The sequence below is a fragment of the Cheilinus undulatus genome, linkage group 23 (genome assembly GCF_018320785.1).
Source record: "Cheilinus undulatus linkage group 23, ASM1832078v1, whole genome shotgun sequence".
In the NCBI taxonomy this organism is placed as follows: domain Eukaryota; kingdom Metazoa; phylum Chordata; class Actinopteri; order Labriformes; family Labridae; genus Cheilinus; species Cheilinus undulatus.
The window spans coordinates 27,508,567-27,523,006 of record NC_054887.1 but is presented as its reverse complement, the minus strand read 5'-3'; the positions used below and the strand labels follow the sequence as shown (position 1 = coordinate 27,523,006).

The following is a 14,440-nucleotide window of genomic DNA, read 5'->3' as shown; positions in this document are numbered from 1 at the left end:
TAAAAAAAAATTCATGGCTTTACCAAGGAGGATTTTTCTAAATGCCAATGACTCCTTTGATATAGTGATTCAACAATCTCCTGGAAAGATAACCCAAAGTAGGTTTGGTTGCTAAACTGCGTTTAGATGTTTCCTAAATGCCAATCTTGTTTTGTGACATAATTATAGTTCTGCATTGTAGCTAGCAATTCTCTGAAATTTTGATCACTTATATCTGTGTTTTTGGCATTTTAAAATTCTGACTGATGCATAACAAAACTACTCATTCTCTAATTAGCTCATAGAAGCTTAAATATTTGCTGGAGAAAGAAAAAAAAAAAAGAAAATAAACTACAGATAAAATGCTTAAAGAGAATACCTTTATTGAATATGAAGAAAAATCAACTTATATTTAAGAATTAAGCACTCAAACCTGAATAAATCTTCTTCTTAAACATGAAACTTTCAGGCTGCCACTTTCACTCTCAGTGTGCTGTCAGCTCCTCGTCACTTAATGCATCAGCGATGAGAACAAGTTGAGGAACTCTCTATTTTTAACTGGCATTCTTACCTAAGCGTGAGGTCTGTTTCTTCTTGATCTCTGTCAGCTTAGGGATGGGGAAGGGCCCGTAGCACTGCGTGAAGATGACTGACAGCTGCTGGCTTATCACCTCATTCTGCTAAGACACAAACACACGAGAGGGCGGAAAGTTTATAGAGATTAAAGTTTAGTGGCCTTTTATTACCCTCTGATACATCCAGGGACAAAATTTTCATGCAAATGTATGATAATATGATTTGGAATGCAGCTGAAAATATGCAAATACGAGTGCTAATGTCACCCCTGCGCACAAGCTCAGGACAGCTTGTATCCCCAGAAATCCCGCCTCACTTTGTCTGATGTTTCCTCTAACAAGCGTTTTGTTTACGGCCGCATGAAAAGGAGCTGCGCTGACCTTGCTGCCTCGGAGGATCTGGAACATGAGCGGCAGGCCGTGTGTGATGAGCTCCTCGGTGTACTCCTCCTCCTGGATGCAGCTGAAGTCTTTGAGGAGGCCCTGGATGAGCGGCCGGCGGTGCTGGATGAAGCAGGTGCGCAGGGACTCGAGCCAGGTGTGCAGCGTCCAGGGAACGCCTGGGAACGACAGCACGCGGACAGTGAATACACGAGAAAAGCAACGGACCAATCAGTCAGAAGCTGGTTTTTCAAGAGCGACAGAACCGACCATGTTTCCATCACTGCATGGGGTGAGAGTGAGGTGAAGGGCGATTGCATGGGGAGGGGATTATGGGAAAATTGGAGGATCAGGCAGGAACATAAAGGGAGAAAGCAATGAAAGAATGTAGTGTTAGAAATGTTTGACAAATATGGCAATGTGACATTAATATAACCTGAAATGATGAGTCGAATAATGGAGATCATCCATTTATAAGGGGTTTAATTTATCCAGCAATTAATGCACAAAATAATCTTTTCCCATGTTCTCAGATTTGATTTTTTTTTTCTTCATGTGCCAACTGATGCTAGCAGTACAGAATGTGTCTCAGGTGATTGGAGTATAAAGACACCTGTGTCTGGAAGGTCTAGGCACTGTTTAATCAGTATTCCTGGCTACCATTACACCATAAAGACACAAGAACACTCTGAGCAACTCAGAGAAAAGGCTATTAAAAAGTGTAAGACAGGGGATGGATACAAAACTTCCAAGGCACCAAACACCCCCTGGAATTTCTTCAAATTTAGCAGAACATTCCACAACTGACTGGATCTGGTAGGTCAGAGGTCAAAGGTGAAATTCACTGGACCTCATGTTCATTGCTTACTTGTGACTATGGAAATGCATGAATTCTTTAAAGGATGTTTTTACAAATTTTGCACAAATGTTCACTCTGATTCAGGGATGAGCCCAAATTTAGGGGCCTCCCCCTGGGCCTCATGTTCATTCCTTGCTTCCCAAACCATCCTTGTGAATAAGGTCTCTCTAATATAGAGTTAGGGTTTTTTTTTCCCAATTTTGCACAAATGTCCACTCTGATTCAAGGATGAGTTGATAAGATTTTTGGAGTTCATAGGTCAAAGATCAGAATCACTTGGCCTCATGTTCATGCCTTTCCTCGGAACAGAAGAACGCAAGAATAGTTGTAAAGATTATCTTCAAATTTTGAAAAAAAAAAAAAAAAAAATCTACTCTTACTTGATGAGCTGATAAGATTTAGGAGGTCATAGATCAAAGGTGGAATTAATCGGGCTTGATGCTTATCAGTTGCTTTCCGATATCTCATGATATCTAAAGCCCGCTTACAAACTTGCACTACTCTTGACCCTGTCTAAAGGCTGAACCAATGACATTTTGAGGCCATTCATCAAGGTTCATGGTCTTGGGGCCTCATGCTCATCCCTTGCTTGTGGACACAATATGTAAAGAACACTTTGACAGTTTTTCTTAGAACTGTGTAGAAATATTAACCCCATTTCAAGGATGAACTAACTAGATTTTTGAGGTCTTCAATTTGAGGTCTTCAATTTTTCAAGAATGCCTTCACTGATTATCTTTTAACTTTAAGGATGAACTTAAAGATAGTTGGAGGTCATCGTTCAAGGCAAAGTTCATTGGGCCTCATGTTCATCCCTTTCTTGTAAATGCATTATACCATGAATGCTTGGAGGGATCTTTGTCAATCTTTGCATAACACTCACTGTGACATGAAGATAAACTGACAATATTTTGGAGATCATTGGTCAGAAGTCCAGGTCAATGGGCCTCGTGTTCATCCCTATCTTGCTGGCATAATATGTCAAGAATGCTTGAAGGAACTTTGCACAAATGTCCACTCCATCTAAGGGATGAACTGGCTGGACTTTCACGTAATTGGTCGAAAGTGAAACGTCATTGGGCCTGATGTTCATACCTTGCTTGTGGACAAAACAACTCTAAATTGCTTTGACTGATTGTCTTCTAACTTTGCACAATTATTGACCTTGCCTCAAAGATCAACGACTTAGATTTTGATGTTATAGTTCAAGGTTAAAGTTACTTGGGCCTCATGTTCATCCATTGCTTGAAGACACAGTATTTGAAAAACATGATATCTTAAGAATGCTATAGGGGGTTTCCTTTAAACGTTGCAGATATGCCAACTATAATTCTAATATGAGTTACACAGATTTGAGAGATCTGAGGACAAGGTCCTTGGGCCTCAAGTTCATCCCTTTCTTGTAAATGCATTATATCATGAATGCTTTGAGGGATCTGTTTCAGTCTTTGCATAAACACTCACTGCGACATGATGATAAACTGATAGAAGATTTTGGAGATCAATAGTCAGAGGTCCAGGTCAATGAGCCTCATGTTCATCCTTATCTTGTGACCATGATATCTCAAGAATGCTTGAAGGAACTTTGCACCAATTTACACTCCAAATAAGGGATGAAGTGGTTGGACTTGGACATTATTAGTCAAAGGTGAAGGTCAATGGGCCTCATGTTCATCCTTAACTTGTGGGCCTGATATCTCCAGAATGCTTGAAGGAATTTCCTCCAAACTTTGCACAAATGTCCATTCAAACTAAGGGATGAACTGGTTGGACTTGAACATTATTGGTCAAAAGTGAAGGTCATTGGGCCTCATGTTCATACCTTGCTTGTTGATGTAATATTTCATAAATGCATTTCATTAACGCTATCACTTTGACTTATAGGTCAAGGAAATATAGCCACATGGTCAGCCTCCCTATCACATTTCTATGACTCACATAAACACATTAAATACCACAGTACTTTTCAACCCTCCTCTGTCTGGCAGTTGGAGTCGTATTACTAGCAGAAAGTAGTTTTCTGATGTTTTAACTTCATTTATTTATTTATTTATTTTTTAAACTTTCATTTAAAAGTTTAAATACACACTTTTTGTTCAAAAGATGGGGTTACTCCAGCCGTGGTTAGGCTGTACAAATATGAATACACTTAAAAAATAAGATATTTTGTACGACATTTTTTACCTTTGGTTTTAAGCCAACATGGGCAGGAAGTTTCTTGAAGAATATGTTTGGGGAAATACCTAAACTCTCCTTCCTCATCAAGAATATGATGAGGGGATCAATGCCACTCTTTTAAATCTGACTCTGCAGACAAAAGATGCTCGGCTTAGCTCTGCACAATCACTAAAATACCGGAGCAGCAGTTGATCACACTTCAGCACTCCTAACACACACTACAAACGTGATTGTGACCTCCTGAGAGCAAATCAAGAGCTCCTTGGTTCCCTGAATTTTACCCAGAAGGAGAGAAAGTGCGTGTGTGAGAGCTCCTAATGAGAAGAGGATCAGTGATGGTGAAACCCACTGCAAACATACAAAGCCATGAAACAAGCTCGCAGCCCCCTGGATGATACATTTTGGGCCGCACGCGGACAGCCGTACCCGGTCGGCTCTAATGCTCACAGACTGTGACAGATGACGTAATCGGCATCACGCAAACAGTCATGTGGGTACCATGAATCTGCCTCCAGCCGGGCAAAATCAGCCTACCAGAAACTGGAAAGCTCATGAGTTAACACATTATTCGTATTCATAACTCCATGTTGAGCTTGACAGATTTAAACTTTGTCTTTAGGGAAAATTAAACAAGCAACATATATAGCATGGTGATGAAATTTTACAGGAAACAAACACAGCACAGCAGTGTATATTGTGATATGACTTTTGTCTATTTTAAATGCTTATTCCATTCTAATTCATCTTTTTAGCATTTATTTATTTGTTTTTTGCTACTGGGAGTGATGAGAAGTCCAATTTATACAATAAGGTACAAATGGTATAAATGGTAGTGTGTCTTGTCTACAGTTTGATCAATGAGAAGGCATAAAGACGAGAGAGTTATCCGTGATGGCTCTGTTTTAGCAGACAGCCCTGTTTGAATAATTTCCCCTCAACACCAGCATGTCTTTCTGCCTCATTCTGTCATAATTATCCATTTAAAGACAACAGTGATAGGCTATTCAGTAAGGAAAACTTCTGGGGCCCTACTCTGATTGAAGAGACTTTAAATTAAAGACATTGGAGCAAGGCGGGTGTGAGGAGCATTAAAAACACTGTGGGTGGACATAATTAATGTTCGTCTGAAGCATTAAAAGCATTTCTTTGGCTTCACAAAGAAAGCCTGATTTCTTTTCTTTTAGTTTGTGTAAAGTCATGTGTTCAAGTTTTAGGAATATAAGGCACTAAGATTCCACAACCCGGGGCTGGAGAGGGGGTAAGGGGGTGGCCAGAGTCAAGCCAGACACATTTCAACACATGTGTCACTTAGCAGCCAAGGTTAAGCTTGAAGGCATCTCTGTTGGTGGTTTTCAGGCCTTCAGACATCCACAGCACAACCAGGGGCTCATGGCAACCCTACTACCTGCCTGGACGGTACCCTATGCTTTCCTACCAACCCCTGTTGCCATCAGACAGCTAACTTGCCTTTACACACCTTACTTCAGCCTAAATTTGGCTCAAATGTGTCTAAAAGTTCTGCACAGTACTGTTATTTCTTTGTGGATGACTTTGTGTTTCATTTTCAAAACTAAAAAGTTTGTAGTGGTTGTTTTTCCAATAATACTTAGGTTTAAGAGGGTGTTTTTATGCAGGTTTAGGTCTAAATGGATTGAAATGGACTGAGGCAAAATGGAAAACTGTTCTGTGGTCAAACAGAAAGACAATCCAATGACACTATAGGGAATTCAAGGTTTCAAAATTCCAGCCATGACAAAGACGACGGCTACAGTTGTATTTAAGACACAAAATCAACAGTGGTGAAGACCCACATCATAATGTAAGTGCAGAAACGACTCAGCTGATGGGGGACATGTTTCAGAAGTAGAATGTAATGATTTTGATTTGACCGACTGATTGTTTTGAAAACTTTATAATGAAGGCATTTAGTAGTAGTTAAAAAAGGATCTATTCTTCCAGCTGTTTTGATTTCAAGTCTCCATCTACAATTGAGACTAAGAAATAAAGGTTTCTGTAAACATTGAGCTCCTGTGCAGTTTTTCAAACACAAAAAGGTATATAGACATTATTTTAAAGATTACTAAGGTTTAAAACTGAAAGATTTTTATGTGTGACACACCGTAAACAATAATGACTCAAAAAAAAATTTGTACAAACTTGTTTTCCCATTTCTTGGGGACCAAAAAAGTAAAGAAAAAATCATTCTTTGACAAAAAATATTCATATTTTTACATTGGCTGAATTGGAGTTCCTGTCTGCAGACACACAGAGGGCCACATCACAGTCCCTCTTTCTCTCCATTATGAGCTATTCAGGCCGTCTCCACTGTTATGACATGTGCAGTTTGACAAAGCATGGTGCAACGGCGGAACAGCCTGCCATTGGTTGCCACAGCCCATGAGACAACAATATAGTGGATAACACCAAGCTAGCGGCAGAAATGATCGGAGAAGGGATGAACAGAAAGACGTTCAATATCAGAGTTACTGGTGTTGATTTAATCTTTAAAGACCTTGGAAAGTCACCCAAGTTCAAGGCTTGCAAAGAAGTGTGTGCAAAGGCTAGTGTTGTAGAACTCAAGACTGGTCTCAAGACCACATTTTGAATGTCTTGGTCTTGTCTCCGTCTCGGACTGGCTGTACTCAGGATTTTCCATCAAGACCAGTAGAGACCGGCACTGATCTGCTATTCTTTGACTTCATTAATGTGATAATAAGAAGAAGCACTTGCTAAAATAACAAATAGCTACACCTGAAAAAACTCTGACATCAGTCCACCTTATTACAGATAAAATTATTCCAGATTTGTCAATGGCTTTTAGGATTTTTTCTTTTTACAAGAAGTTACATGAACAAATTTGTTAATTGCATGTTGTGCTTTGAAAGAGTTGCAGACTTGTTTTTATCTGCCAGATTTATTAAAAAGAAAACTAAAATTAAAGAAAGAATGCCCTTTAGCTGTTCAACCTTTTCATGCTTTTTTAAAATTTGATTGTTAATGGTCTCGGTCGTGACTCGGTCTCAACCCCCAAAAGTCTTGGTCTTGGTGCACTCTGGTCTCGGATAGTGTGGTTTTGAGTACAACACTAGTAAGGGTTACGAAGGCATGGATAGCATCATTTAAACAACAAAACTTCCATAACTACGACTTCTGGTTCAAAAGTTATTTAGCTTTTTGTAACCTGTGTCTCTCCCTGTTGTATACGACAATGTTGGTCTCAGAGGGCTAACAGAGTGTATTTTAATGAAGACTTAGGTCTAAATGGGTGGAAATGGGCTGAGGCAAAGATGGAAAACTGTTCTGGTCTTGAAGGTAAAAGGACCCAAACTTTATATCAGGCCTAAATAAGCTAAAACAACACCCTACATGTCCCAGCGTCAATACCTTGGAGTTTTCCGTCAATTAAAGAGATAATCTGCCTCTTGATGGGTCTTTATACTTATTGTACATGATGAGAACCAATCAAACATTTAAAAAATGTAAACAAGCTTTAGGATGAAGGCAGTTATAGTTAAAACTGAGAAATAAAAGGTTTTTTTTTAAACATTGTAATCCTGTGCAGTTTTTCCAAAACCTACAGGTTTATGGAGGTTGTTCCTAATCAATACTTAAGTTAAAGAGGGTGGTTTTTATGCAGGTTGAGGGTTAACATAGCCTGAGGCAAAATGGAAAACTGTTCTGTGGTCAGACAAAATGATAATCCAAAACGCACTGTATTTTGCATCATAAATACCAAGAGTTTTGTTACGATTCAAGAGATAATCCGCCTCTTCATGTCTTCATATTTGTTGTACATGATGTTCAAGTGTTTAATCCCCCAATCAAGAAAGCAAATAAAGGTATAATTACAATCCAGATAGCATATCTACAATTTATGATAAGCTGGGAAATGCCATCTGTAAAGGATCTTGTGAAACTTTTGATGCTAATATTTAGTGTTTTTTGTCCTATGAAAGAAAAGTCAATTAATTCGAAGTCTAATGTTGAGTGAAATGGATGATGCTGGTATTGACGCTCATGATTGCCACATATAAAATCCTAACTCCTGCCTCTGTTTAATGGCTGAATGAGTAGCAGGGTTTCTGAGCGTGTGTAGAGGACAGCACAGGACGGGACAGGACAGGCACAGCATGAGCACATCTCCAGGACAGCTGGAGGCACCACAGAGCGAGAGGCGTGCGTGTGCCAGTGAAGCATGCATTAGTAAATCTGACCTAAGCTGCGGATGTCTATGGTGATGTCCACATGGCCGTGCTCTGCGCTATGGTACATGGCCTCTCTCAGGGCCCTCAGTTTGGCCTTTCCTGTTCGCAGCGTCCCTCCTCCTCCTCCGCCGTTGGCCTGCGGCACCAGCCTCTTCTCGCCAGGATCCGAACCCTCGGCGAGAATCTCCTCCAGGGACAGAACATCCCCTTTTTCCTTCTCCGACTGTGCCAGGAGCTTCCGGAAAACATTCCTGGAGGGGAGAAGAGAGAAGATAACAAAGTGAGACAGAGGTTAAAGGAGAGCAGAGTGTGAAGACGTACTGACAGACTGTTTTAAGGTCAAGAAACAGGGAATAAAAGAACGGGAGAGGAGCAGGAGATAACTGTGAAAAACACCTAGCACAGCCTGAGGTTGAATAGTACGAGGAAGTTGTGAAGTGGATGATAACAGACTGGGAAATGGTTCTAAATTAAGCAAACATGCACTGTGTTAACTCCACATTAAGCTCATGACGCCCTCCAGCTCTGATGGCACTCAAAATCTTCTCATGTACTTAATTAAGCTTCTCTGAATTTCTATAACTGGTGTGTCGAGTCAGAATGCATCAAGCTGGATTAAAGCTAGTTATCGGGTCTGCAGAATCATGCTACGGCACAATGCTGCAGCAAAGCTGGATAAAAGGGCTCAAACACGCGGCGTATTCAGCGTGATCACAGCCTGAGGATGCATCAGTGCACCATCTGCTCCAGAGGAGGGGCGACACATCCTCATTTCCTGGTTCTCAGATTGTTTGATCACTGATGACATGTCAGTGGGAGGCTCACTGTCAACACTTTGAAGCCCTGTAGGAAATTTTGTTTGATCGGTCTTAGTGAGGGAATATTTTGGCCAAACTATTACTCCGTAATGTGATTTCTGAACGTTACAGGCTGTAATCCGCAGTTTTAACAGCCTCCACTCCTCTTGAAGGGCTTCTTGCAGGATTTTTGGAGCCTGGCTGCAGGGTTTGCTCTCATTCAGCCACAGTAGCTTCGTTTAAGTCCAGCGCTGATTTTCGGTGACAAGGCCTGGCTCAGAGTCAGCCCCGCAGTTCAGAGCTGAGTGCAGGCCGGTCGAGTGTTCACGCTCTCTGCACTGGAGCAAACAGGAACACACACTATTGTCTAAAACATGATTGCAGTGTTTAGTTTGAAGAGTTTCTTCACAGAATTGAGCTGGAATCCAGAGTTACATGACAGCTTTTTGGCCATCTGACTAGATGTCAAACACACCATCCCCACTGAGAAGCACTGTGGTGGCAGCATCATGCTGTGGGGATGCTTCTCAGCAGTCGGCCCTGGAAGGCTTGTAAAGTTAGAGGGTAAAACAGACAATCTTTTCTCAGTCTGCAAGAGAACTATGGCTTAGGAGCAGATTAATTTTTTTTCCTCTAAGTTGATTAGGGTGTTCTTTTGTCTTCATGGTGTAATGGTAGCCATGAATACCGCCTGGACCTTCAAGACACAGGTGTCTTTATACTACAATCATTTGACAACATTCACTGCACTGTGTTGGATTAGGTCAGTTCCTGTATGCTCACTTGTCTGTATGAAGGTGAAGAAGGCGCAGATACACTCGATCAGACACAGGTTTGAGTTACAAGGTGCAGACTTCAAGAGTCAGGTGATAAAAGATGGAAGGCAGAGGCTGTGGAAATGGACCTATGACACATTGCAGGGTTTTTTTGTTGAACTGGTACAGAGAGAGAGTGGCATTGAAAGGAATATAAAAGCTAAAATGTGGGAGGAAAAACTATTAGTGACAGAAAGCCGTAATCTGGTACTTTCTTTCATTACTTAAATAATGCAACAGTAAGACTGAGTAACTAGATGGCCTTTACATTACATTTGTGACAGGGTGCATTAAAAATGTAAGGTGTAAGTGTAATAGTATTTGTATACGCAGCAATCTCGTTCCCTATTCTTTTATTCATCATAATACTCTGACTTCACAAAGTTTTAAGAACAAGTGGTTTTCTTCTGACATGAAACAGACCCCTCTGTGTTTGAAATGTTGCCACGTCCCTGCAGAATAAAGCACAAATTCAAAGGCAGCAGCTGTGCAGTGGAAGTTTCACCCTGTTAAATTCACCAAGAAACTGTAAAAGAGAGGACAACTTTTTCTCCGCATCCTCTCCAAAGCAATCCCACTGCAGTGTGAAGGGGCTCACGACGCTCTGCAGCATGATCATCCCGCTGTAATTGATTGTCTTAATAATAATGCAGCATTGTTTTGTTGGCTCCTCTCCTCTCCCTGACAGCTCTCGCTGCCCTGAATGTTAATGGGCTTTATCGTACTCAGCTGCGGGGAAATGATGTCAAACTGGAGCTGTAATGGCCGCTGAATAGACTGCAGCGCTTATCGTTGCCGGCTGTCTGACAGAGAGAGCGAGATTTCTGCCTCTCCTGTGCTGCAGGATTCTGTGGGCGGCAGATGGACCAGAGCAGAGTGTGTAAATGGATCAATACCGTGGTAATGGATATGTCTCTGGCTGGCTGGCACTTGTGGAGCAGTTTTTGTGTCTGTGTTTCAGTGTGTTACCTGTGGCCGTGTGCTGCTGCCAGGCTGTAAGAGTTCATGTCACCCAGTGGGGCAGATGAGATGCCGTTTCGACACATGGTTCCGATCATGGGGTCGGCCCCTCGCTCCAGGAGCAAACTCACCAACTCAAAGTTACCTGAACAGGACATAACAGGTGAAACATTAATAAAGGGTAATTAGGGCCCTAGCTTTGAAGTGCGATGACCCTAAAGAGCAGTGTTACTTAACACTGCTCGACCAAAGAGCCAAATTGTTGAATAATACCTTTGCAAGAGCCACAATCTAAGTGGTGAAAAGTGGCAAAAATGGGTGAAAAAAGCTAAAATAGGAATAAAATGCAAAAAAATGGGTGAAAATTAACAAAAAGGTTAGTTACAGGTGGCAAAAGTGGTCAAAAAGTGGCAAAAACTGAGTTAAAAGGGACTTAAACAGGCAAAAATTAGCAAAAAGTTGGGGAAAAAGGGCAAAAAAACCAGCAAAGAGTGGCAAAGTGGAAAACAAGCGGCATTTAATGGCAAAAGGCAGCTTGAATAGGTGAATAGTGGCAAAAAAAAAATACGTGCAAAAAGTTGCAAATAGCAAAAAGCAGGATAAAAGTTGCAAAAATGGGTGAAAACTGGCAAAAAGAAGTGACAAAAATGGGCAAAAATCAGTAAAAATTGTTTAGAAATGGCAAAAATTGAAAATTAAGTGGGAAAAATTGCAAATAAAGGCAAAGGAAATTTACAGACAAAAATACAGGTCGACAATTAATTTTTAACAATTAAAGCCTACTGTATAAGTGTGGGAAACAAACTGATTTAAGTGACTTGCAATGAATAATTTCCAAGGTCAAAGTTTCCCTTTTTTAAGATTTTCTGGGAGAATAATATTTCAAATGAACACATAAAAGAAGCACACTTTGAGTATCACTGCTATAGAGATTGTTAGGATTAGTCACTATTCTATTCTGTGTGAGTTTTCAAATTTGGCAGCCTTAACAGATCCAAAAAGTCTTGAAATTTGACACATGCATGGGGCCTGGTGAAAAAAATATTTTATTGGTTTCCGACATGAGTGATGGGAACTGACTCCCTAGTGCCCTCGAAACCGGCCTTAAAATTCAGCCCCTCGAGGCTGTTTCACCTATCCAAATGAAATTTTGTACACACATAAAGCTTCATAAGCACATAAAAAAGTCTCTTATCGTCATGGTGAATTCCCTACAGGAAGTCCGCCATTTTTGGTCACTGTGTAAAATTTGGTGTTTTTTGACAAGCCCAGGGGTCCTTCAAGGATTAACTCATCCAAGGACGTTAGTCCTATCAAGCTGAATTTTGGCCAGTCACTAAAAGAGACGCGAATGATAAAAAATTATCAAAATCATGTACAAAACTCAAAAGGCATGGCCGTAGACACTCGTCAAACTTTGATGTCTCAAAATGGAACAAAAACAATCAAATAAACAGGGGTAGTTCCTGCAAAATTGACCAAATCTGCCACAAAATTGTTGTGAAAATTCTGGTGAGTGTCCCAATGCTATCTTTTCAAGCTCACAGGTCTGACACTAAAACTGTTGCCATGGTGACCCATTATTGGCCATGAAGGAGGAAGTAGAAAGTTACTGCTTCTTTATCATTATTAACCACAATTTCTATGTGGTTGATCAAATCACACTTAAAATTTCCCAGAAAAATCCAAACACAGTCTCCTTGCACCCATGAGGTTTTGTTCAATGTCGCTACCATGGCAATGTTTTGTTCGCCATGAAACAGGAAGTAGTTGTGTCAGGGGGTAAAAATGTTAATAGAGCCATGAAAAATGATTAAGAAAATTCTTAGAGGGAAATGAGATTATTGATCACAACTTTTTTGTGATTGTGGCTTAACGGCTCAGTGGCACCCCCTACAAAACATCCAAAGATCAGCCCCCACACCAAGTTTGATCTTGGATTTTGAGTTTTGATACACAGGGCCCAGTGTCAGTCAAAATATTTTTATGTTGATATAAAATCAGTGTAACTTAATGGAACATTGTTGTCACAGGAGCATTAATATGACAAAGGGATAATCTACCAAGAACAAATTTCCTTGCTTTTTGTGCTAGGTTGATTTAGATGCTGGAGGTCATAGGTCAAATAACAAGGACATTAGGCCTCATATTATCCCTTGCTTGCAGGCAAAATACATCAAGAATTTGGGGATTGCTGCCAAATTTCGCACACTCAGTCTTGCGGGTGAACTAATTGGATTCTCAGGTCAAGGGTCACTACCATGCTACATGTTGCGAGGTTAAAGTGACCTTCACTCACCACTGTGCTTTCAGCGTTGGGCATATGAAACCTTATGGAGGCTTTGTTACTAAAAGTTCAGCTCTACGGCGTGGCATGACACTTTTAAAGATAAAAAGGTCTGAAAATTTATTCCAACATGATCATGATGTGCTAAAAATGTCTACTTCTGAGTTTGTGTGAGGTTAAGTGGCTCTTCAAGCTGCTGTTGAAGCTTTCAGGCACAAAAAATAACATCTAATATATTTTCTTCGCTGAATTCCACATGGAAACTTGACCAGAAATATTTTAAGACTACAGCAGAGACATGTGACTCAGTCTCAAGCATCAGAGTACGTTAAGTACAGCAGACTCCAATTAAAAGTTGATTTAAACATCTCAATACTAATCTGATCAAATCAAGACGCTGCTTATTAAAAATTAATTGGAATGTAACCTGAGTCCCTTGATACTCTCATCCTTGATTTTATATCCTTGTAAAGTTTATGTGACAGTAAAATAAAACAGGAGGGAGTCAGAGAAAAAAAAAGAGCCCGCAGCTGCATGAGAATAATTTAATTGGTTTCAGTTCATTAACAAAATTAGATCTGGGATTGTGGTCTTTACTCCATCGACATTATTTATTATGTAATGAGTGGGATGTTAATAGTCTTCATTATCCAAGGTGGAGTTTGTGTGAAAGCTTTAAGCAGCTGTTATACAATCCTGAGGTCACTCTTTGTACCATATAGTGCACACTCTCTTTATTTAAATGAACTTTGATTCACATTTTAGAATATACTTTTGATTAGGCCGGGATGAAAAGCATCAGTGCAGTCGTTTTTTAAAAATATGGTCTATATTTAAAGTTTTATTCTTATTACGTAAGACAGTAAAGTGAACCCTGGTGCTAGTGTATGACCTAGAGCAGCAGAAAGGCCATCAGCGTCAAGGCTGACAGTTTCTATAAAGTTTTTTTGAATGCATATGAAAGCTGCTGCAGGGTGGGTGTTACGTGTTCACAAAGTGAACTGCTGCAGAATCAAGAATGAAAAGATTCAAAGTCAGAGCTTTAAATGAGAGTGAGACTAACATCACTACCCACACACACACAATGAGATAGGAAGTAAGGTACTGCTTTATCCACAGGGGGCGCCAAAATCATTATTATCTGAAAAATGTCACAGTAGCTTTAAAGGAATAGTTCAACATTTAGAAATGAGTGTGTAGAATGATGCACTATAAGGACAAAAATATTTGGCCATCTGACCATTACACCATCAGGGACTGTATTAACATTCAAATAAAAGTACTTTCATATAGAGTTGGTCCTCTTTGCAGCTCTAACAGCTTCCACCATTCTTGCAAGGCGTTCCACAACATTTTGGAGTGTTTCTGTGGGAATTTGAGGTCAGGCACTTATGTTAGCCGAGA

General features: G+C 40.3%; 1 protein-coding gene across 3 annotated transcripts in view; it reads right to left on the bottom strand.

Moving 5' to 3' along the window:
- Window positions 1-14,440, bottom strand: part of LOC121505440 (ankyrin repeat and BTB/POZ domain-containing protein BTBD11-A) — a 358,909-nt gene that overhangs the window by 13,992 nt on the left and 330,477 nt on the right. For 2 of the 3 annotated variants that reach the window (XM_041780785.1, XM_041780786.1), the window contains exons 9-12: window positions 10,759-10,894; window positions 8,187-8,428; window positions 936-1,114; window positions 551-659 (exon numbers count right to left, since the gene is read on the bottom strand). In XM_041780785.1, coding sequence (XP_041636719.1) covers window positions 551-659; window positions 936-1,114; window positions 8,187-8,428; window positions 10,759-10,894 — 666 coding nt within the window. The remainder of the gene's footprint in view (window positions 1-550; window positions 660-935; window positions 1,115-8,186; window positions 8,429-10,758; window positions 10,895-14,440) is intronic. The other variant, XM_041780787.1, reaches the window with a different exon arrangement.